At 45.3% G+C, this 23597-nt stretch overlaps 1 protein-coding gene across 1 annotated transcript in view; it reads left to right on the top strand.

Annotated features, from left to right (window-relative positions):
- LOC136582191 (AP-2 complex subunit alpha-2) overlaps positions 1–23597 on the top strand; it is a 57172-nt gene that overhangs the window by 32796 nt on the left and 779 nt on the right. Inside the window, exons 4-11 of the mRNA XM_066583041.1 lie at positions 2028–2221; positions 3202–3331; positions 4741–4842; positions 7723–7831; positions 20899–21049; positions 21535–21703; positions 22721–22858; positions 22978–23160. Coding sequence (XP_066439138.1) covers positions 2028–2221; positions 3202–3331; positions 4741–4842; positions 7723–7831; positions 20899–21049; positions 21535–21703; positions 22721–22858; positions 22978–23160 — 1176 coding nt within the window. The remainder of the gene's footprint in view (positions 1–2027; positions 2222–3201; positions 3332–4740; positions 4843–7722; positions 7832–20898; positions 21050–21534; positions 21704–22720; positions 22859–22977; positions 23161–23597) is intronic.

Genomic DNA, 23597 nt, shown 5'->3' on the forward strand with positions numbered 1-23597 from the left:
GGTCGCATCTGGTGGCCTGAGGCGCTGACTGTCACAGCTGCTGCCGAGACGTGTGCAATGTTACCTTCCAGATGTCTCGATGGACGGGGTTTTCTGCAGTAATAGAGCGCCTCCTAATGCAGCCTTCATGCAAGAGCATCAAGATATGTCCTTCCATTGCTATGTACACGCTCCAATCCTAAGCCACATACAGTAGATAAAAGCATGGCCGCTTCTTCTCCTCCCACCTCACTTTGCCTTTCTTCATAGCCCCCTGTTGGTGACATTATGGTAGCCTTGTCTATTTTGAATAGGTTATAGCACTTCTTATGAGGTGCTGTACACCCCATTACTGCCCATTCACTGTGATTTATGGATAGTCGTTAGGGACAGGTAACGCGGTTCTGAGCGGCGACGGTGATTGTCCTGCATGCTGATTGCCCTGACTAGCGCGCTAATCCTTTTTCCGGAGCGTGAAGTGTTGCAGGGCTGACAGATTGCCGCTCTGTGTGGTTTTGGCACGCAGATCACTTTATTCCTTTGATTTACGTGCAGATGGAGCGCAATTTCTTCCTTTATATCCTGTTAATGGCCAGAAATGAACATATCGGGGTTTGGGCATCATGTCTATTAAACGTGGCTTAAAAACGCTTTCTCAAACTCCATTGGAAGTGAATTGAGAGCCGTGAGCTCCATTCATTCTCCGCCTAGATGCGGTGGCTGGTGGCAGGACCCTCCTTGCTCTACATAGATGTGGGTCCCGGAGGCCACAGCAAATGGCATCTAACTCTGTATGTGGATTTTGTGGCAGAGAAACTCTGCCTGATATCGCGCTTGCTAATGAGCGTCTTTCACGGCAAGGCTTTTTTTTTTTTTTTTTTTATTCAAAAAATTGGGCTCCTCAGGTGCATGTTTCACGCCTGCGTATGCAGTGCAAAGTGTTACCCATCGATTTCAGTGGGAAACATCACACCGCACTGCATGCGACGGTCATGTGATGTATTAAGGTCCCATTGCAAACAATAGGCACGTGTATGGTATGTATATAATTGTGTGTGTCCGTCCGTATGCGTGTAGTTTACTGTAGAGCATGTGTGGTGAGTGAAAGTGCCAGATCCCCCTTCTAGAAGTCTGGAAGATAACTTACTGATGGATGTTACAATTCAATGAGCAATTATGCTTTAAAGGGGTTGTCTCGCGAAATCAAGTTGGGGTATACACTTCTGTATGGCCATATTAATGCACTTTGTAATGTACATTGTGCATTAAATATGAGCCATACAGAAGTTATTCACTTACCTGCTCCGTTGCTGGCGTCCTCGTCTCCATGGTGCCGTCTAAATTCGCTGGCAGCTTGCTTTTTTGCTTGCGCAGTCCGGTCTTCTGCTCTGAGCATGAGCCGCTTCAGCCTGCTAGCCGCTACAGCTCTTCTGCACATGCGCAGACGAGCTGTCACTTCTCGGGAGCGCGCTGGAGCGGCCATTCTGTACCATCCTCTCTTAGAGGAAGGTGCAGAAACTTGAGCCGTCCTGCCGCCCAGGTAAGTGATGGGGGGGGGGGGGGGGGGGGGGCTGCCGCTGGGCCGGGGGGGCCTTCGTCTGTTGTCAGGGGTCTAGCGCCGGTTACCTGCTGCCTGGCGGTGGGTGACTGTGTGCCGTGGTCGGCCGCATTCAATCCAGGGGTCCGGTCGGCGGCTGCGGGGCGTCTGGTTGTCAGGGAGACACAGCTGGTAGCGTCTCGGGAGCGCGCACGTCGGGCTACAGCAAGCGACGGGAAAAGAGCCGGCGGCCATCTTGGGAAAATTTTTATAAGTTGCTGAAACGCTGTAACTAAGTACAAACCAGCTAGAAAAGTCATTTACAGGGGGGCTTAGTAATGTATGCTTAATAAGGGGGACTGGGCAAAAAAAAAAATTCACTGCTTCCTCGAGACAACCCCTTTAAGTGGGCAGTGGAGTTGACAGGCATGTTTCTTATAAAGGCATGAGTAGATAATTGGGAACTACTTGGTAAGAAGTCCTAAAGTTTTTCACTCGCCCCTTCTTTCAGGGTTACCTCTTCATCTCCGTGCTGGTCAACTCGAACAGTGAACTCATCCGCCTCATTAACAATGCCATCAAGAATGACCTGTCCAGCCGCAACCCCACTTTTATGGGGCTGGCATTGCACTGCATTGCCAACGTTGGGAGCCGAGAGATGGCAGAAGCCTTTGCTGGAGAAATCCCCAGGATACTGGTCGCTGGGTAAGGCCTGACTTGTAGCTCTTACGTTCGTTTCTTGTACACTGTACTTTCTACTACTGGAACTAGTATTCAAAGGGGACCGTTAATTCACACAGATGGTTTAGGAGAGGAGGGAATTGGATTTCTCACATGAAAAGGTATCCGTTTTAAAGGTTTGTACAGGATCAAAAATGTCAAGCAGTGCCACGCCTGTCCTTGGGTCGTGTGTGGTACTGCGGCTCTGACTCTTTTTGTGTACGATAATGATCTGAAGCACCCCACACAACCTGGGAACAGGCATGGCATTGGTTTTGGCCAAAACAGACGTGCTTGATCTCTTACAACCTTTATAGCCATTTCACTATGAAACTAAAGATCAAGGTGCCTTGCACTCTAAGTCTGTACTGCATGGGTCTATCATTGTAAGATTGGGGTTCCACCAGGCTTTTCACCATAAACTTGTGTGTATGCATTTGATGCAAAGTTGCATGAAGACGCCTGCGTGTGTGTAAAGTGCTGGGTGATATTTTCACAATATTAGGTGTCGAATTTCAGGCATCGCCTTATATATGTTTGTTTTGTGGGTGTTTGCATAACCCAACTTTTATTTGTGCATGCCAAAAAAATGTAGAAGTTGTCCCGGCATCAGAAGGATTAAAGGAAGCATGCCAGAAGAGAGTTGAAAGGTTTTTTTTTTTTGTTTTTTTTTGCTCATTTAAAGCTAATCTCAAAGCCTGAAATAAGGGAGATTCTAAAGCTGTCAGACGTCCTTGTGGTGTTTTTCTTTTTGAGACATTAGGACTTTCAGGAACATGCTGTATCGGAGAAGCCCCCGATATCAGACACTCAGTAGTGGTGAAAGTGTCTGTGCGATATTAGTAATTCTATAACTTTATGATAGCAGTGTGTTCTGTATGATGGTGGAAATGCCAGTTTTTGTTTTTTCTCCACTGGTAAGTTTCTGTTGTGAACTCCTTCTGATTTTGTGTTGTATCCAATAGGGACACAATGGACAGTGTTAAACAGAGCGCGGCCCTCTGTCTACTCCGTCTCTATCGCACCTCTCCAGACCTTGTGCTCACCAATGAGTGGACCTCCAGAGTGGTTCATCTCCTTAACGATCAGCATCTGGTAAGGGGGATCGAACAGAAACGTTTCTTAGTATTGAGGGTTTTCACACTACAAAAGTCTGCCGGCCTCCTTTTTTGTTGTGCCTATATGGCCTCGTCTTTTGCGGGATAAGATGAGGATTTTTTTTCTTCCAGACGTTTTGGAGTACATATATAGAAATGGTATATAACTTTTCAGAATCGGGCCCTTTTCACACGAGCGTATTATCGTGACTATTTTGCTGAGCTAAAACGCCACAGAAATCCCAGCTGTCTGAAGTGTTGGGTCCTAATGCATCCATTCAGATGGGCGATTTTTCTGGTGCGCATTCCATGCGGTCGGAAAAGATAGAACTTGTCTTATGCTCTGCTGAAATACGTAGCCAGTTCCCATAGACTTTTTATAGGAGTCGTCGGAAAAGGTGAGGGAGGTGGTAGGGAGATTAGCAGCAGCTCGTGTTGCTAAAGTCCCTACCCCTCCCTGGCAGCTCCCATGGGCTAAGGAGAGAGTGGAGGGAAATTGGCTTTGCAAGCACTGCTAAAGTCCCTCCCCCTCCTTTTGCTGACAGCTCCCATAGGCTCCTATTTAGCCGCGGCTTTCTCTCGTTCATGTGCCTTTTTTTTTTTTTTCTTATCTGCATTGTGGGCGCACGAAAATGGCAACGCCCGTGTGAAAGGGGCCTAAGTTGCAGTGTCTGTACATGAGGAATAACACCTTCTGGCCATTATGACTTTTGTATCCAGCTTTCCCCATCTTCCCCTTTGCGGGGTGTATAATCTAATCCTCATTACGGGGCGCATACAGCAACAGCTTTGGTTGGCTTTGGATGATTTTCTATAATATTTATATATTTTTTTACTTATTCATGTAACTTTTTTTTTTTAACCACCTATGACCCCCATGACGACATATAAGACCTCTGAAGATCATTCACATGGTCTTCATTTCTTTACATTTTTTTTTTTTATTACACACTTTTTTCCCCTGTAGCAGCGGCATCCATAGGAGCCCCAGTTACAGGGGAAAACCTTCCTCTGTAGTAATAGAGCTGATCGGGGTTAGCTAGGAGCCTGCAGCTCTGCTGCAACAGGGGGCTCCTGGACAGGTCACGTAGTGGAAGAAACACGCATTGACTAACAGCTGAGGATCGACCTGCTTCTGCTTGATTGCAGAACAGAGGCTTTAATCCCACACCATATTTCTATTGGGTGGGATTAAAGCCCAGGACCGAGCCCCATATATTTACAGCACTCCTTAAGAGGTTAAAACCTTATTTGCTTTTGCAGCTGCTGTTGACTTTGAGCATTGCTGCTTGGCTTGTAATCAGAATCTCCTTGTCCTTTCGGCGAGACTCTAACAGCATTATCTCATATATGAGTTAAACTGGGTGTAATCATGCTATATCTGTGTCTTTCTGCATTGCCTCGCAGGGTGTTGTGACCGCAGCCACCAGTTTGATCACTACTCTGGCGCAGAAGAATCCTGAGGAGTTCAAAACCTCCGTCTCCCTTGCAGTGTCCCGGCTGAGCAGGGTAAGGAGGAGACGCCACTGACTTCTGGGTAGATGAAGAACAAGCAGCAGTTGTCAGTCGGCTGAGACTCTGCAGACAGTGCTTGTGACGCAGCGGGAAGACTTACTAGTCCTGTCTAATGGTGTAAACCGAGACCAAGGAGACTAAATGTGCCAAATTTATAACCGTGGCTCCTGCTGGATGGTCGATTAGACATATTATTTAACTCGATGCCACCTATTGGTTGGTTTGTGCCAAAGTCTCCCTGCAACATTGTGCCAAAATTTGGTCACATTTTACCACCCTGATTAGTAAATCTGCCACAGTGTTCTAAATCCCCTTCAAACGTCTGCAGTGTTTGTAGCTTTCCTTAATGGAACACTCTGCTATTGAACGGTGATGAGCAAAATTGTATGAAAATCTACAGAATTAAGTACTTTGTTACTTCTGTCATGTGTTCTTCTCCATTCCTGTTTAACCCTTCCCAATCCACTGTCTGACATCTTTGAAGCCTAAGGGAAGATACCCGACAGGCTATTCTTACTGTGTATCATCTGCTCCGCTATCGGAGTCTCTCCGGAGTGTCACATACTGCAGTTCTGGCTTTAGCCAGCAGATGGTGGCGTTGCATAACGGCAGAAAAAGCCCCCTACGAAACCCTGAATGCAAAATTGGATTGGAAAGGGTTAAATCTGGTTTTAGAATTCAGATAATTTCTTATCACAGCAGTGCATTCTGGGAGCTTAGAAGTTTCCTGGGACTATTTTGTAAATGGTTAATTCTTATACCCTCATCAATTTGAGATGAACAGCCCAACCTGACACTACTGCTGATCAGCTGACTAAAGGGGCCACATTTCTTGTTTTAGTTACAGCTCCCTACAGTTGGTAGTGGCTATACTTAATACTGCAGTTTGGTCCCACTTGAATGAGCCAAAGTAAGCAATTGGTATTATAGTACCATAATGACCCCCGGAGCGCCCCAATATTTTAAAAACTGCAAAATTCTCAAGACAAGTCGCTTGTAACTTTTCCCAATAAAGAATGGAGTTGAATCGCAACCACCATATAGTACAATATATATATATTTATTTTGCTCCTGTTTGCAGTTGCAACCTAAAACCAATTCTGTGATGCCTCCTGTGCTGTTGAGAGGGACCATGTTAGGGCATTGAACACTACAAGTGCTATGCTCTCTGCTCCCCTATGAACACATTGGATAGCTGTCCGGTGGACGCTGTTGGACTGACCAGTAATAAGGCTGTGATACCACAAATCGCAGCCAAATCCCAAACCAGGACCAACAGACCCCGTTGACTTACAAGATTTCTTGCGTTTTGACAGCAAGACTTAACCCTGCATGCTGGATGGAAACCATGAAAGAATGGCCTATCGTAGATGTGATCGTCAGCCGTTGGGACTCGCTTGGTCCCCAACGTATAAAAATAAAGTGCATATTCTTAGAATGGAGCTCAACTGCTTTGGGTTCCAAGACGACCTGAAGAGTTTTGGAAGCAATTATATAAATGGAGGAGAAGAAGAATTTAAAATCTGTGTATAAAAATCCTGAAGCCAAGTGCAGAATTCCTCAGCTTGGAGATGGGAATTGTTGCTAAGAGTAGAATTGCACATTAGAAGATCTGTTCATCTCCTGACACGTCTGTTGTAGTAAATAATTGTGTTCTAATTTTGTATCGCAATTATATATGGTAAGTAGAAACGGCGCTCCAGATTTCGTTCTATTATGGAGAGCTTCCAAGGACTGTTACACGGTTCCTGTTATCTCTCCTAGAAATTGATGAATAAATTGCCTGCTGGGCGTTACCCTTCCTGACAGACTGTAGAGATACTCCCCTTAGGGAGAGCACTTAGAAGCCCATGCATGCTCCTCTCAGAAATTTGAATTTGCGAAAGTGAGATGGAACAGCGCCACCTATTGGACAGCAGCATTCCTGCAAGTCAATGTCAGCCTTTTTTTATTCTTACAGGCCTTGTATCAATGACTGAGAATATAAACCAGAGAAAAGGGCACCCATGTACAGACTGTGTTGGGTATTTGCTCCTCAGTCTGTGCATGATCATCTCTTCCTCCTGCAGAAGACTCTGGCTTTGTATTGTATTCTCAGTCGTTACACGGTTTTATGACTAAAGCCCCATTTACACGCAAAGACGATCGCTCAAAATCTGTTCAAAAGATAGGAAGAATGACAGTTTGAGCAATCCTTTTGCGTAAGCTGCTAATGGGCACTAATGCCGATTAGCAGCTTATTAGCTTCATTTGCATGTAAATGAGTTTCCCTGAGCTGTATGCTGAGAACAGCAGGTGGTCTATCTGCATACAGCCCCTTTGTTCGGCTGTGGGAGTGCAGCCAAGTACAATGTTATCAGCACTAATGTGGAAAACGCAGCATTCAGTCCTTGCTATCAGCTCTCTGGACAAACGATGGATTTTAAGCTCTACTAAAAATCATCGTTCGGACGAATGGTCGTATTTACACGCATCGATTATCGCACAAGAGATTGAGCGATCACTGTTGCCTGTAAAGGGGGCTTAAGTCTGACATTGACTTGCAGGAATGCTGACTTCTAATGCGTGGCACTGTCAAGACATTGTCCGGTCTGTGCTGACCGCATCAGATTGTGGAAGTACACACCCTGTTGACTAGAGGAATAGTAACACCCAGTTGTCAGTTCATTTGTAAAAAATTTTAGGAGCATTAATAGAGGAACGAAGCGAGGCAGGGGTCTTAACCACAATCCACAATAATTTCACAGGCAATACAAGTTTTAGCTAAACAGACATTTCAGGAGAAGTGATGGGTCCTCTATAAACGGCATCGCTGGATATAAATATATCGTCGTGCTCATGTTTTCACACTTCGTTATTTGCTCCCACTTACAGATTGTCACCTCGGCCTCCACGGATCTTCAGGATTATACCTACTACTTTGTTCCCGCTCCCTGGCTTTCTGTGAAATTGCTCAGGCTGTTACAGTGTTACCCTCCCCCAGGTAAGGAGCGCGGTGCCCAATATAGCAGCAGTAATCAATTAATTGGATGTGACACATTTCTGGGAGGGATCGAAAGCGCTTAGAATTCTGGCTGCAGGTTGGAAACAAAATCCTTCCCTCCGATATTCCTGTAACCTAATTAAAGGGGTTCTGACATGAATAATTTTTTTATGCTTTAGCAGCCATTGTTCCCTGGTCTGCCTAATGGACCCAGGGAACCCATGGGTTAATGGCTGCTAAAGCATAAAAATCTTATACTTACCTGTTCTCCTGTTGTTGTTGACATCGGGGGGTCATCTCCCGGCAGCATATTAGCACTTTCTGCTTAGGTTAAGCAGCCTGACTAGAGCCACCTGATTGGTGCACGCTGTGCAGTCACGTGGTGTCGAAGAGCCAATTAGGTGGCTCTAATCAGCAGCGCTGCTTAACCTAAGCAGAAAGTGCTAGTATGCCTCCCGGCAGGCAGTCTTCTTCCTCCAGCAGCCGCGCCGCTCCGGGATCGCGCGCATGCGCAGTGGAGAGGTGCCCTCTGACAGGAGTCAGGACGGGCTGCGTCTCCACTGCGCATGCGCAGCACTCCGGAGTTCAGCCGGACGGACGGGCCGCCCACAGCAAGCACTCCTTGTGACGTGCTTGCTGTGGCGGTCCGTCCGTTGACCTCGGAAGTGCCTGACGGACGGACCAGAGCAGGAAGCGGTCTTTTTGACCGCTCCTGCTCTGCTTTAAAGGCACAGAAGAAGATGCCGGCTGGAGGGGACATGCCTGGCGATCGGGCCAGGCAAGGTGAGTACAATTTTTTTTTTTTCATGTCAGAACCCCTTTAATGGGGAAAAAGAATACCAGGTATTGGACGTCTGACCCCGTACAGTGCTGATTTGTTACTGGTAGAGATTCCCCCTTAAATCCAGTGTGGCCAGACGTTGGTAGTTGTCTACATTGTTCATATTCTGTCTCGCACTACATATGTTACATACTTACCACATTGCAAGGTTTAACCCCTTCTTCCCAGCCAGGATGTTAACTTGCATATTAGGGTTGGAGTTACAGTAAATAGGCCTTGACTTGTGTCCTATGGATGACACTCGCTCAGAGGCTGAGCCTGCACCAGCCACAGCAGGAGCAGAGTATGACTGACAGCTGGCCTCCTGCTGCAACAGCGGGGATTGGGGAGAACATGTATTCCTGCTGTGTAAAGGGTTCAGAGAGGGAGGGCGCTCCATCTGATATCAGCTCTTTGCCATGTAATTGTAGAGGGTTGATGGGTTGCCATGGCATGTAACTGCTACGAAAAACATTAATGCATTGCAGTAAAGAAGTACTGCAATGTATTAACAGAGCGATCGCAGGTTCAAGTTGTCCCCTACATGGACATAAGTGTATACAAAAAAAAAACAATACTTTCTCACACTTTCCCCTCTTTGTTTTAAAAACAATAAAAAAAAAAAAATCCATGTCTGGATTTGTTGCATTCCTAATGGCCTGTACAGTAAGGTCGCCTGCACATGACCGGGTTGGATGCCAGATGCGGGATCAGGCCCTGTGCCCGGCTGGTGGCCCTGCTTACCCGTCTTTTATTTTTATCTGTACTGCGGATAGTCCGGCTGGCGAGTACAGATTTTCCCATGCCGTCACTAGCCAATGACATGAAATCCGAGGCCTGGGCACAATGTTAATCGCAGACGGGTCGGACGGCTTCCACTGACTTCAATGTAAGCTGTCCGTGTAGAAACTACGCTGAAATAGTGCATGCTGTGATTTATTTAATTTTTTTTCTCTGAGTGGGAAAATCACAATTTTATTTCTGCTTATGTGCAGAAAAAAGCGTTTTTCCATAGCATGCTATGGACGGTATTTGCTGCAGAATCTGGAGGCGGACACCTGCTTCGGAATCTGCAATGCAAATCTGCCTGTGCGCATCTCGCCTAAACTGAACACTTTTTTTTTTGCACAGGAAACTTTTTCGTTCATTTTTCCTTTTAATAAAAAAGCCATGTTTACACTAAAATAGTACAAATAAAAACTACGACTCAACACGCAAATAAAAAAAAAAAATTGTCAGAGCTGGATGGCAAAAATTATATGCTTCCTTTTTTTAAATGTTCTGCAATACATTGTGTATCCAAAAAGTGGTATCGCTTTAAAAAAAAAAAAAGAGCTCTGTGAAAAAACATCCCTCACATGGGCGTTTTGCATATAGAATTGCTAGCCATGTGAAAAAACAAGTCTTTGCTGAACCTCCCAGCTTCCAGCAGCTCCCTTTTCCCTGATGGTGGTCTGTGGCTGCGGTCAGCTGTTGACAGGGCATCAGTCTGTTGCAGCCAATCACACATCTCCGCTCTTGCCCACTAAGGTCTGTGAGTCACTACCCCTGTGGATATCCTGAGGAAGGACTGAATACTTGTTGACAGGTTCCCTCACATATAAGTTGATGCCGGGGGTTCTAGCAACAGGATTCCCTCAGCCAATTGCTGGAGACTCATCTGACAAGGGTCTGGTCAGTCCCATTAAATATACATTAAGTGTTGACATTCTACCCTGTACTGCTTTTTAACTTGTTTTATACTCTGTTCACATAGAATTACAAATACAAAACTCTGCGGATACTCTTCACCAGAGATCTCCAATGACCATGTTGGTTATTGTCGGTGGACCAATAAACTATATACAGATTCTAGGGAGGATATATGGCTTTCCCTTATGGAGTATGCCCATACTCTATCGGGGTGTCAGATCGACCTCTATCAGACTCTGACACGGGGTCCCATTTAGGGGTGTGGAAAATAACATATTTAGGCTGCCTGCAGACGAGCGGGTCGGATCCGGCATCGAGAATTCTCGCCGCGGGACCCGACCCGAGAGCCTGCAGAGACGAGCGCGTACTCACCCGCGCCTGGCGGCCCCGGCTCTTTCATGTGCCGCCTGCCGCGCAGCCGGCGCATGCGCAGACCGGAGCCGGCGGCCGGGTGAGTGCGAGCCCCGCACAAAAATAGGACATGCCGCTGTTTGTTTGCCGCGCGAGATTTCGCGCGGCCAAACCGCGGCCGTCTGCATAGGAGTGCGTATTGTAATGCACTCCTATGCAAACTTTCAGTGGCGGAAATACCGCCGCGGGATTTCCGCCCGTGTGCAGGCGGCCTTACTAATCTTGTACAAATAGGTTAACATGGGAATGTTGCGCAAAAGTTTTTTTCTTTTGTGGCTGTAATATTTTCAATTAAAGGGGAAGTAGTGTTCTATTACATGTGCCTTTGTGGAGAACTACACTATATGGACAAAAGGATTTGGACTCAGAAAATCAGCAAATACGGAGTTTGTCGCACAGCATGCTGGGAAGGGCATGGGTAAAATAAAAAGCTGCTCATTTTGGAATAACCATTCATCCGATCGAGCCCTTGTGGGACAAACTGGAGCGACGGGTACGACACTGCCACCCATGCCCATCCTCACAACAATCCCTACTCACAGCCTGGCATGAGGAATGGCGAGCTATTCCTGCCCAGACTTACAGAGAACTTGTGGAAAGTCTGCCGCAACGTGTTACCGCTGTAATACAAGCAAAAGGAGGGCCGACCTGTTACTAAATAGGATAATAAAGCACTTTTTCTAAAAAACCTGCAGTGTCCAAATCCTTTTGTCCATATAGTGTACTTTATAGGTTGGACGTCTATGCTGTGCACGTTTTCCAATATTTCTGATGGCTTGAGATCGCTTGCCTTCACATCCTATATCACCTGCAGAACGCTGTCCTAGATTTCTCCTCTTTGATTTTGAATGATTTGTTCCCTTTGATATACCGCTCTAACAATATTCAATATGCCCGACTCCACAAGTAGACCTTTACAGGGAACCTGTCAGACTTGTACTGCTGAAGCTTCCTGAAATTTTTTTTTCAACCCATATAGATATATATTTTTTTCAACGGCGCACTTACTAATTCATAACAAGAGGCTTACTAGCTAGGGCAAATAAGGCAGGGAACGGGGCAACCCTGCCGCACGTCCCTACCTAGGGAGAACCGCCCAGATTTATGGATATTAGTTTTGACACCAGCAACCAGGAAATTATACAAGATTTGCACCAATTTAATAAAGACTTGCCCAAACCAGGCCATCACCGCCCACAGGTACCTCAGTTCTACAGAATGAAAAGCTTAAGTCTCGTCGGTGGATACAGGTATCCACTTCACCCATCTTATGTATGAACATTGTAATTGTGGGAAGAGTTGCCTGAAGTTTATATTTGTACTCTTGCCAGGCATGAAGTCTGAGTAATTGGCATGTATAACTTGTTTGAGTACTGAGTTTTATGCGAGTTGCTAGTATTTTAGCAAGGAGGGAAATGGCGTGGTAGGAGCTACAATCTGCTACGTCCGCCTGGATTTAGGAATGAAGACTATTGGGGCTTCACTCATTGGTAGCTGGTAGAGCGCCCTTCTGTAGAATAGTTATAAAGTACCAGGAAGTTAGGAGATGAGGAAAAATCAGCACTTTGTTTATACCATTCTATGGAAAACCAATTGGTCCCCAGAGATTTCCTGCTAGTAGATGCCATTAAATCCTTCCCTATTTCGTCTATATTCGGTACCCCATGGAGAGGGGCTACACTACTCTGGCTCAGTGCTGGGGAAAAAAGAGAGAATTAAGGTAGGCTTCCAACTGGCTATCAGAGCGGTCAAGCCAGGAGCAAATTGGGCTGACTTAGCAACTAGGATACTGACCCCTCTAGCATAGTTGGAATAAGTGGCATGGTAGGCACAGCCAATGGGGGCCCATTTAAGCACCAGCACTTTGGAGCCTTCAAAATGTGTTTCCTAAAACAATAGTGTGACTCTCAGTAAGCGAAACCAAGTAATCTTGCAGATATGATACTTTTTTAATGGCCAACAAAAATAAATGATAATGCAAGCTTTAACATAAAAAGAAAAAAAACAATTGTGTGCCTCTAGTAGTGACCTACAATTCACGGCTAGAGGTACTAAGGAAGACTGCAAAGAAACTCCATCATACCCTACACAAGGATGACCATCTGACAACCATATTCCCAGACCCTCCCCTCCTATATTACAGGCAACCTTCTAATTTGAGAAACTTTATAATCAGGAGTGCATTACCCTCTGACACACAAAGGAACTTATCCCAGTAATGTGAGGAATTGCAAGACTTGTATATACTGACCGTGGACGGGATACAGATCCCCAACACACAGCAGGACTATAAGATCCCAGGGACAATTGCATGTTCCATGTCCAATGTTGTGTACCTGATCTGGTGCAGTAAGTGTCCTGTTGGGGGGCTTTTATTTCAGGGAAACATGACAAAAACTGAGAGCCAGGATGAGATCTCATTGATACTCAATTGGAGAGGGAAAGACAGAATTACCTGTGGCAAAACATTTCTGTGGTCAGGGACACAGCCTAGAACATGAGTTATCCTACTGAAGGGCAACTTCAAGTCACAGTGTCACAGAAGAATTTGGGAGTATAAGTTTATGGCCATGTTTGACACCCTCAAGAATGGAATGAACCTCAGCCCTGGATTCTTGCATAAATGAGGAATGTGAAAGGTTTGAAGGAGGTGAAGACGGGTGTCCTTTTACCAATAATTGTTTTTCTCATAAAAATTCAGAAATTGATCATAGAATGTTTCCATCCAATAGGTAGTGCTGCTGAGGTATTATTTCCATATTCTTCTATGTGCATTAGAGATAAGAGACACCCTAAAATGTTCACATTTCTCAACTCGGTGAACTGATTTAGTATCTATCTCTCTGCTCAGACTGTCTTGTGTTTTTTTGTTTTTTTTGTTTTTTTTTAAGTCTTATTTCTGTGTGAACATTTATTTAGATCAAGAGGGATGTGTTTCTGCCCCCCCTCCCCTCCGCATCTGTATGTTTATAATTATGTGCCATCCAAGCTAGTTTCATTCAACCCTGACGAAAAGTGGATATCCCCGAAAGCTCTCTATGACATCATGTATTTTTGTTAGCCATTAAAAGCTATCATATCTACAAGATTACTTGGTTTCTCTCACTGAGAACAATCACACCTTACTCTTCTGGCCAACACAGTACCAAACCCTTTTTTATATTACCTGAAACAATAGAACATGAGAGGAATAATGGCCATTGCAAGAGAGAAACCTAATTCACTCAAGGTCCTATATAACACCAGAAATGTAGTCTCTCTAAGGGGACATTACATAAAACCAAATGACATGTGAGTACAAACAACCCCAATATAGGACAGGTCTAAATACTGTAATATATGAAACAATAGGGAGTTCAAAACTTGCTCCTAAGAGGACGGAGAACAGGAACAAAACAGAGAAGTCCTTTATGAGGGGCTACAAATGGTATCATAGGAGTATGGGCAGTCAAGCTATGATGTATATATCTAGCAATGCTATCAGTGATTATGCTTTTAAAGGGGTCTTCCCTGGGGGTTCACGCAAGAAAGCAAAACCAGGGTGTCCGCCAAGGAACACTGAAGACAAAACAATGAGGCCACCAGGCATAATTTTCTCCAATTAAGACCCCTTATAGGTTAAAACACACCTGAGGATCCACCGAGGGTAAATGTCACAAGTAGAACACTGGCCTCAGTCCAAGTTACAAATAGATGCAGCGTCTGTTGTGGCCCACCCAAAATGAGGCAAACGGGGGAGAAGATCCCAACGACGATAAAGGAAACTGTTGGGTCAGCTTAGGCAGAGGAATACAGCATACCACAGAATCTAGTTCTTGTCCAGTCAGATAATCGCATCGCTTGGCCTATTGAAAAAATACAAGCGGTTTGTCCTTTTAATTACTTTCAAGTTGGCAGGATAAAGCATGGCAAAAGTGAGCTGCTTGGAGCACAGCATGCTCTTCACTTCTGCAATTTGTCACTTTTCCTGTACTTCCAAAGAAAAATCCGGAAATATCCATTTCCTGCCTTGCGACATTCAAAGGATTCAGCCTATGATTCCGTTTTAAGATCATCTCTAATCAGTTCAATTTCTTGGCAATAGAGGTACTTGCAGGGCCTCCAGGAGGTGGCCCTCTGGCTGGGATATGATAAGCACGTTCAACATATCATGGGGGGGTGAGAGTCTGAGCCATATGTCTCAAATGATTCCAAGAAGTCACAGGGGTTTTTGCCCTCTACCCCCTCCAGTAGCCCTATGAACTTGAGATTTGTACCTACGCAGGTGGTTTTCTAGCTTCACTATCTTTTTCAGCTGTGCATCATAGTTGGGTCTAGAGTCTGCACCCGAGCCGGACTGCAATCCCTTCCTCCAAATCGGAGACCTGGTCTCCACCACAATACTGTTTCTGCAGAGTTTGATCATCGCATCCAGTAAGCCAAAGTCCAACTGTAGGTCGTCCATCTTTTCCATAAAGACGGAGTGGCACCCTATCCCTAGTAGTCGGGCTGGTCTCAGGAGATGTAGATGGTGCGGCGTCTTCAGGGGGAGAGCCATGAGGATCGTTCAGGGCAGTAGGCTGAGAGTCCATCACAGTATTATGCCATGCAAACTACTGCTGTTTAGGTTTTGCTTAGTTGGAGCCATCAGGGAGGTGCGGGAGCAGAGGGGTGAAGAAGAGGCTGGAGCTTATGGAATATCACAGGAGTTCACAGAGAAAGTTCAGTAATGAACACATCAGAGTCTCATGAAGCCGCCTAGTTTATAGGAGTATCCCAACACAGATGCATCAAGCTGGCAAGTCACTCCCTACTGCGATCACAGATGATCATATGAGGATAGTAACCCTTGGAGCGAGCAGTCAGGGTTATGTTGGAGAGGCTTAGTTCTCTCTGTCCACCTGGAGGTGTATATATAAAGTCATTTAGCCTTACTAAACTGCATAGATAGCGGTTGAGGCTGTGGGTTGACAAGTACTATTGACCTGAGTTCTAGTGTTCTCAATGTGTCCACCAACCTTAACTTTCAGCTCCCTGTGGCTGCCAAATGCATTGTAGAGAAGGGCATGGCTGCATCAGGAGCCTACCCCTCTTCTTTTTTTAATTTGCTTCAAGAACCTGCAGAACATCTTGCAGACTATGGGTGACTTTACACGGGACAACTGTCATCCAAATAATTGTGCAATAGAGCAAATGTAAGAGATGGCTATTCTCTGTAAACATGGCCATCAACCGGGTGACCAGTGGGAATTCGTTCACTAGTTGCTACATTTTCAGCTCACCTGAAAATAGTCGCGGGTTGACTGGTATAAACAGCAACTGTTTGTTTCCATTAGTTCTTAGCCAATAGCTCTGCAGGGAGGTCTGCGGTCAGCAACTGTGGAGATGAACAAGTGAACAGCAGTCACCCAGTCCTTCCTAAGCTAACCATTCGCTATAGTGAGCACTTCTAGAAACTAGTTGGCCAATAGTTATCTCGTGTAAAGCCGCCCTAACAGTTGGAGCACTTTTATCTCCTGTTTTTATACATTTTATCGCTTTTTTTAGGTTTAGTATTTCAGTGCACTGCCAGTTAGATGGTCTGATGTGTCCGAGATACTAATCTGGGCAATGAGGCTCCTTTGGAAAAGTTTTTCAATCTTGTAGGGCTCAGAATGTCTTACGTGTCCTATTTTGTAGTCTAGTCTGTGACCTTTAAATGTTTATTGAACGTGGTGTATGTGATATTTTCTTAGATCTGTGTTGTCCGAAAACTCTTCTGATCTGTCATCTGGTTATCGTCTCAAGGAGTGTTTGTATTGTAGACACTAGGAAGGTTTAGATCTGCAAGCTGCACATATTAGGTCCCTGCAAAGTGCTGCAAACAAGGCATTGATCCGTCCATGAGAACCAAATCGGCTATTGGATAAACAAGAGAATGGTTGCAGAAAAGTATGAAAGATGGGCTAGACCTTTACAAGATGTTTAGCTCGCTTTGGCATGCTGATGGGTCTTGGGCAATGGGTGGTAAGATGACAGTAAGTGCACCGCCCTAGACAAGACCTCCCGCTTGGTGTGGGCTTCCTTCATGTCTTGGGCCCAGTTTACACAGCATTCGTGTTGCTCTGATTCTGTTGTTTTGGCCACCATTTGAATGCTATGGAGATCCAAGTCGTTGAAACAAAGCATGGTTAGGTCTGTTCTTCTAGCACGGTCGGGCTGCTGGACAAGGATTTGACCAATTGACCTGAGGTTGCATGGCCTGGGACTATCCGGGAGTAGGGCTTGGACTTCTGCCACAGTTTAGCGTCAAATCATGTTGGAAAAATCAGAGGAGGATCTGACAGAAGCATCCCTGTGATTTATGCCCTTGGTTCTTGCAGAATAGATAATCATGTTTTTCAGCATTAAGAATTCCCCCAATCAAATCCCCTTCTAATCCCTATGGCCTGTTTAAAGGATTTACACAAACTAGCATCTAGACTAAACAGCGAGGACGTACAGCGAGCCTCGCGGCTACAGAGATGTCTAGTGGATCATGTAATGGAGGCAGACTCCACAAAATGGAGAGTCACAAGCTTAATCTAATCCGCTCTACTACATTCTGGGTGGAAGGAGTCACAATCCATTGTGTCACAATACTGCAAGGAATATTCCTTCCTCAGTTTTTAACTTGCCTTTTGGAGGACAATAAACACACACACATACGGGTTATTCAAAACTAAAGGCCCTTTTACACACGATTATCGCTCAAAAGCAGTCTTTTGAGTCATTGTGTGTAAATGTGCGCCCATCGTGTACTTTTTGGCCATCGCTGAGTTCAGCTCAGCTTAAAATCCATGGGACTGATGAGACAGACCGCACTGAGTTCCCTGCGGGCAGCGCTGATAACATTCTTTCAGCAGCTGTCCCGCTGGAGAACAATAGCGATGTATTTAGAGAACAGACTACGTGCTGTTCTCTAAATACATACAAATGAAGCTAGTTAGCCCATTAGTAGCGAATTCAAAATGATCGCTCAAAACTATTAGGTTTTTGACGAATTTTGAGCGATCATCTGTGTGTGTAAATGGGGCTTAAGGAGCAGTTTGGGGGATTTAGTTACTAACTGCAAAAGAGAGGTACACAATCTGCAGGCGGGTTTGATTTGCAGATCAAGCCATTCATAGGTAAACATGGGCGTCCGCAAATGAAATAAAGCATGCAGATTTAATCTGTGGACCTTTTTGGGCCGGAAAACAAATCGCAGCATGCTCCATTTCAGTGCGGATCCCGCACAGATGGCTTCCATTGAAGTCAATGAAAGCCGTCTGATCTGCAGCCCGTTCGCAATTCAATTGCAGACAGGTTGCGGATTTTCCCCGGTAAAGCAGGTGTTTAAAAAAACGTACTGTACCGGCTGGCGCTTCCGCACGCATCTGCAGACCAGGAAATAGAAGACCCGGGCAGGTAATGCAGTGTCCTCGGCCGCGGGTAGGGTCGGATTCCACTGTGGGCTCCAACATGCAGAATCCGTTCACCCGTGAACATTGGGCCTTAAAGAGGAAGGTTCGAAGTTTCATTTTTTTCCTTTAAAAACCTACCAGTAAGTTCCACTTTCTGCCACTTTGCAGCGCTGGGCGTCTCCTTTCCAGTTTTATGGTCCCTGAGATTCCTATGCAGCCATGTTAAACAAATTTTTCTAGTCCGCTCGTAAATTTGCTTTCGGCGAGGCGGCTGTTTTTGGAGTAGATGCCGGAATTTCTGTTGCACTTGAACAGTGGATTCACAGTTAGCAAACTCGGGGAAAAAAAGGTTCCTTCTATAGTGTCACCCGTTGTCCTATAAACAAGAAACGGCGCTGCGATGTGGCAGGAAACAGAACTTTTTGGTATGTCATAAACCTTGGACCTTCCTCTTCTCAGTGATGCGTGGATTGTGTACCCATCTCTTGTATGTACATTGTAGGGAATTCTGTAGGCTGCATGTAATTCATATATACATATACACACACACAATCTGTAGTTTGTAAATGAGGCGGGTTGGGATATCTTGCACTGCCATTGAAGTCAATGGGGTTCAGTGCGATTCGCAGGATGCTTTGACTGACCATTTCGTCACACAAAATCCATCACGGTTGGATTAAAAAAAATTTTTTTTTTGGGACCGGAGTGTCACGGTCGCAGTAATGTACGACTCGCACAGCAACGCCAGTGACTTCCATAGCCGTGATGGGTCGCGGGGCTGCAGAATGATTTTTGGTCGTGCAGCTGAAGTCTCCTATGTAGTAACCTTAGCCTAATGAGTCAGAGCTGCTATGGAGAATTGAGTTTTCCTTAGGGCGCGTTCATACGAACGTATTGTTACAGCGGGATTTGTGGTTATCAATCTGCCATGTTTCCACTCACACAAATTGCGTGAAATACTCAAGAAAAATCATTGCATGTTCTATGTTGGTGCGTATTATGCGCATACACGCCAAACTAATGCATGGCAATTGGCGGCATGCCTCAAGTACACAATATCATTGCAGTACTTGCAGTGCCCCACTCACGGGTGGCACACAGCGAATTACGGACGTCTGAGCCCGGGCTTGGGGCTGTTCCACATAGGAGTCAAACCCAGAGTGGATCCAGCAGGAAGGAGAAGTAGAGGTCTTTCCTTTATATTTCCCATATACTTCTGAATCCACCTTTTGGCTTTGGTTTGAAGAACTGCAAGAAAATCCCATGTGAAACCACCCTTAACCCCTTCAGTGGCAGGTTTGGGTAACACATTTCAACACTGATTTTTAGGAGATTTTCCAGGTGTGCCACTAAAGGGATTAAAGGGAACCTGTCACCTGCCTAAAGCACCATAAACTAACTCGCCTGGTTATTGTGGTGCCCTCCTGTAAAGTCTATGCGCCAGCCAAAAATCGGACTCCCATAGACTCGTGTAGGAGAGCGTGCAGACAGGACTCTGAAAAGAGCCCATGTTTTTAGCCGACACACAGACTTCATAGGCGGGAAACGGAAAGCGGGTGAGTATAAAAAAAAAAAAAAACAGCACCCGGCGCCCTGTCATCTGCCCTAACAGCACTAGAAGTTAGTTTTTGGTGCCTTAGGCTGGTGACGGGTTCCCTTTAAGGCAAGATACAGGCTTTCTCAGGCTATGTTAACGCTACAGTGATGACCCCGGTTTGCAGTTTCATCAGATTTGATGGCTAAAATAGTACAGCAGGCCGCTATGCTGCGACCCCACAGATCCAGCGGGGTCTGTTATGAGCCGGGGCCACAACACGCGTGAACAGGTCCTTGAGTGGATCCAAGATTCTCAGGGTAAAGGCGAGAAGTTCCAATACTCTACAGCCCAGCAACAGATTGGAACACTGGTGCATGTAAAGGATATGGTTCCAGTTAATAGTGCTAGATTAGGAATTTGCTGTTTTTACGCAGTTTCTAAAAAATGATTAGGTAAGCTACACTTTTGAAGGGTTTTTCATATGAAAACCATTTGATATATTTCTTAGATATGAGTTAAATGTTCAATGCTTCAGATGAATTCCAACTACAAGAGTGCCCATTCTCAGAGGTAAAGTGGCCATACGTGCACCCTCTCAGGTCTACTGCTGATATGGGCGTCAACGGAGAGTATCTGTGCATGCGTGGCCGCTTCTGCCTGCCGTTGGAACCTCTTCTGTTAAACACTTACAGCGGGTGGACAGAAATATGGAAACCCTGTACGGGATGCATGGGGTTTGAATCATTAGCGCTGAGCTGTCCTTTTAACCCCTGCTTGGCTGAGAGCCAAATTTGTGGTTACTTCACCTCTTGCCCTGCTCTGGGTGGTTTTGAGAGCCGGCTGGTAACTGCAGCTGAGTGGCTCAAACCCCTGACCAATGGAGTCATGTTGCTCAGGCACATGTTCATATTACCTCCACTTAAAATCAGTATCAAAGTGTCTTATTGAAATGACTTATGATGTAACTGGAATGCATTTTGCACGGCGTTTCCATATTTTTGTACAACGCCTGTATGTCATGAGTGTTAATGGAGGAACTCCAGAAAGTGCTGCCATCTTACTGCTTTGTGTGTTATTTCTAGGGACACGTCTCTGCCGTTACCCTGATAACCTCCTTACAGCCAACTAGGTGTTGAAGGTGTAATGTCTCAGCATTGATGGTGTATGATGGGCATATTTCTCCTTTACGATTGTGTTATTGCAGAGGACCCGGCAGTTCGAGGACGACTGACCGAATGCTTGGAGACCATTCTAAATAAGGCCCAGGAACCCCCAAAATCCAAGAAGGTGCAGCACTCCAATGCCAAGAATGCTGTGTTGTTTGAGGCAATCAGCCTCATCATCTATCATGACAGGTAAGGCCAGGTATTCGGTAAACGGCATCCCACTTGACTGTTTTGCTATCGCTGCCATTGAATAGGGTATCGGATGTGTTTTTCTGCTCGATGAACCACTGTTTGGAAAATGCAGTATTCTCTCGGCAGATCATCGGATTGCATGTGATTATATACTTTGACCTGCAGTTGTATGGCCTTGGATAGCCATATCGGGTGTTGGCACATTTAAAAATTAGTATTTTAGACATGAGATACAGATTCCACCTGCCCCATTAACTTGATTTAGATATTAACGCTTTCTGCTGTATACAGGATGGTGTCCTTCAGTCAGAGGTTGGTCATGGCCACCGTACTCCATAGGGTTCAACCTCTGTTGTAGCTTTAAATGCCACATGCATTCAGGTCTTTCCAATTCTGCAGCCCTAAAGGGAGATTTCAGCCACTACAGACTACTACCTGGCCATTACGCATAGCCCATGTGTCTCTTCTGTCCTGCTCTCCAGTGAGCCCAACCTGTTGGTGCGGGCATGCAACCAGCTGGGCCAGTTCCTGCAGCATCGGGAGACCAACCTGCGTTACCTGGCATTGGAGAGCATGTGTACGCTGGCCAGTTCGGAGTTCTCGCATGAAGCGGTCAAGACCCATATTGAAACTGTAATCAATGCACTAAAGGTGAGCGGCCAGGAGTTTTATCATAATGGTCACTGCTGAGTATTGGTCAGGAGAAAGTTATTAAAATGTCTATAATGTAATAAACATCACCTGCGGGAGGAAGTCTGCATTTTATTGTAGTGCCCTCCAGCAAGTGGCTTTTGGGACTATGTGGCACTATGGGTTTCTGCACTAATGGCACTAGAGGGTGTACCATATAATGCATTGCAAAACTGAAAAAGTTTCTAAGTGGGATGATAGAGAAAATTTTGCAGTTGTGCTTTTTTGGGGGGGAGGGGGGGGGGTTACAACATTCATAGTGCTGTTAAAATTACGTTTTCTTAGCTTTATTCTGGGGGTCAGTTCAATCAGCGATTTACAAATTTATCTAGTGTATGTAATGCTAATTAAAAACAAAATGAAACGCCTTTCAGGATGCTTTGTCACCATCTTTTAACCCCGTAACTTCTTTATTTTTCCATTTACGCAGCTGTGTGAGGGCTCGTCTTTCGTGAGGGGAGCTGGTAGTTTTTATGGGTACCACTTTGAATAAGAAAATTATCAAAAATTCAGGTTACCCAATTGTTTTCTTAGATTGGTTGAGCAAAAGAATGCAACATGATATTATACTAAATCGAACTTTTACAGACGCGGCAATACCACTTTTTAATTAAAAGGGGAGGGGGGGGGGTGCATTTGGGACGTCCCAATCGCCTCTACTTTTAAATGCAAGTGTCAGAATTGACAGCGGCATTTAAATGGTTAACAGCTGTCAGACAGCAGACAACGCTGTGTATGGAGTGAGCTTGGCTCCGGAGTCCGCGTCCTGCATGTGTGTGCGGCACATGTTTGACGGGTTAAGGGGCCTTTTTATAATTTCTTCTATTGGGTCTCCTTTGTTATAAGTTACGGTTTTATGAAAAGAACGAATGGGCGCTTCTAAGTTATAATATAGAACCTAATGCTTTGGTAATTAAGCTCATGCTGGTTTCCCCAAGGAAATAAATGGCTGAGACTAATCTGCCCTTTACCCTACAGACAGAAAGGGATGTTAGCGTGCGGCAGCGAGCGGTGGACCTCCTGTATGCCATGTGTGACAGGAGCAATGCCCAGCAGATTGTAGCAGAGATGCTGAATTACTTGGAGACAGCGGATTACTCCATTCGTGAGGAGATTGTAAGTTGTCCTTGTTTGGGGGTTGGAGAGTTTTTTATGAAATATCTGTTCTTGCTACATTGTATTTAGTTGATATATCAATCACGCTTCTGATGAGTGCGATGCCTATTGCCTTGCAGGTGCTAAAGGTAGCGATTCTTGCTGAGAAGTATGCTGTTGATTACACGTGGTATGTGGACACAATCCTCAACCTCATTCGCATAGCTGGGGACTATGTAAGTGAAGAGGTCTGGTACAGAGTGATCCAGATTGTCATCAACAGGGATGATGTGCAGGGATATGCCGCCAAGACGGTCTTTGAGGTGAGACAGTAAATGATCAACTGTGTTCTTAAATGGTTTCCGTAGGTCTGTATTAGGGTAATGTTTATGCGCTATCTATCGTCACTGTTGGCCCCTTGGGTGCTATGTTGTACCACATTTATCATCTATTAGTATTAAATGGGTTGTTCAGTGTGGGTGGGGGTGGGGGGGGGGAGAAATCCTAAAAGTGCAGGCTGCATTAAAATTACAAACTAATACTCTCTTGATACCCCAGAACCTCCTGCTTGATCACATGTCCACTGTGGCCGTTCACTGGCATGACTTGTGGATATGATAAATGTCTGATATGGGAATGCCCCTCTAGTGGTGTGGGACATACAAGGGTATATTGTTTCCATCGGGTCTGCTTGGATTTCTGCAGGACCAATTTAGCTGGCTAAAATAGTTGTAGTGGAAAGGCAAAAATGGGTGAAGTA

The sequence above is a fragment of the Eleutherodactylus coqui genome, chromosome 11 (assembly GCF_035609145.1).
Source record: "Eleutherodactylus coqui strain aEleCoq1 chromosome 11, aEleCoq1.hap1, whole genome shotgun sequence".
NCBI lineage: Eukaryota > Metazoa > Chordata > Amphibia > Anura > Eleutherodactylidae > Eleutherodactylus > Eleutherodactylus coqui.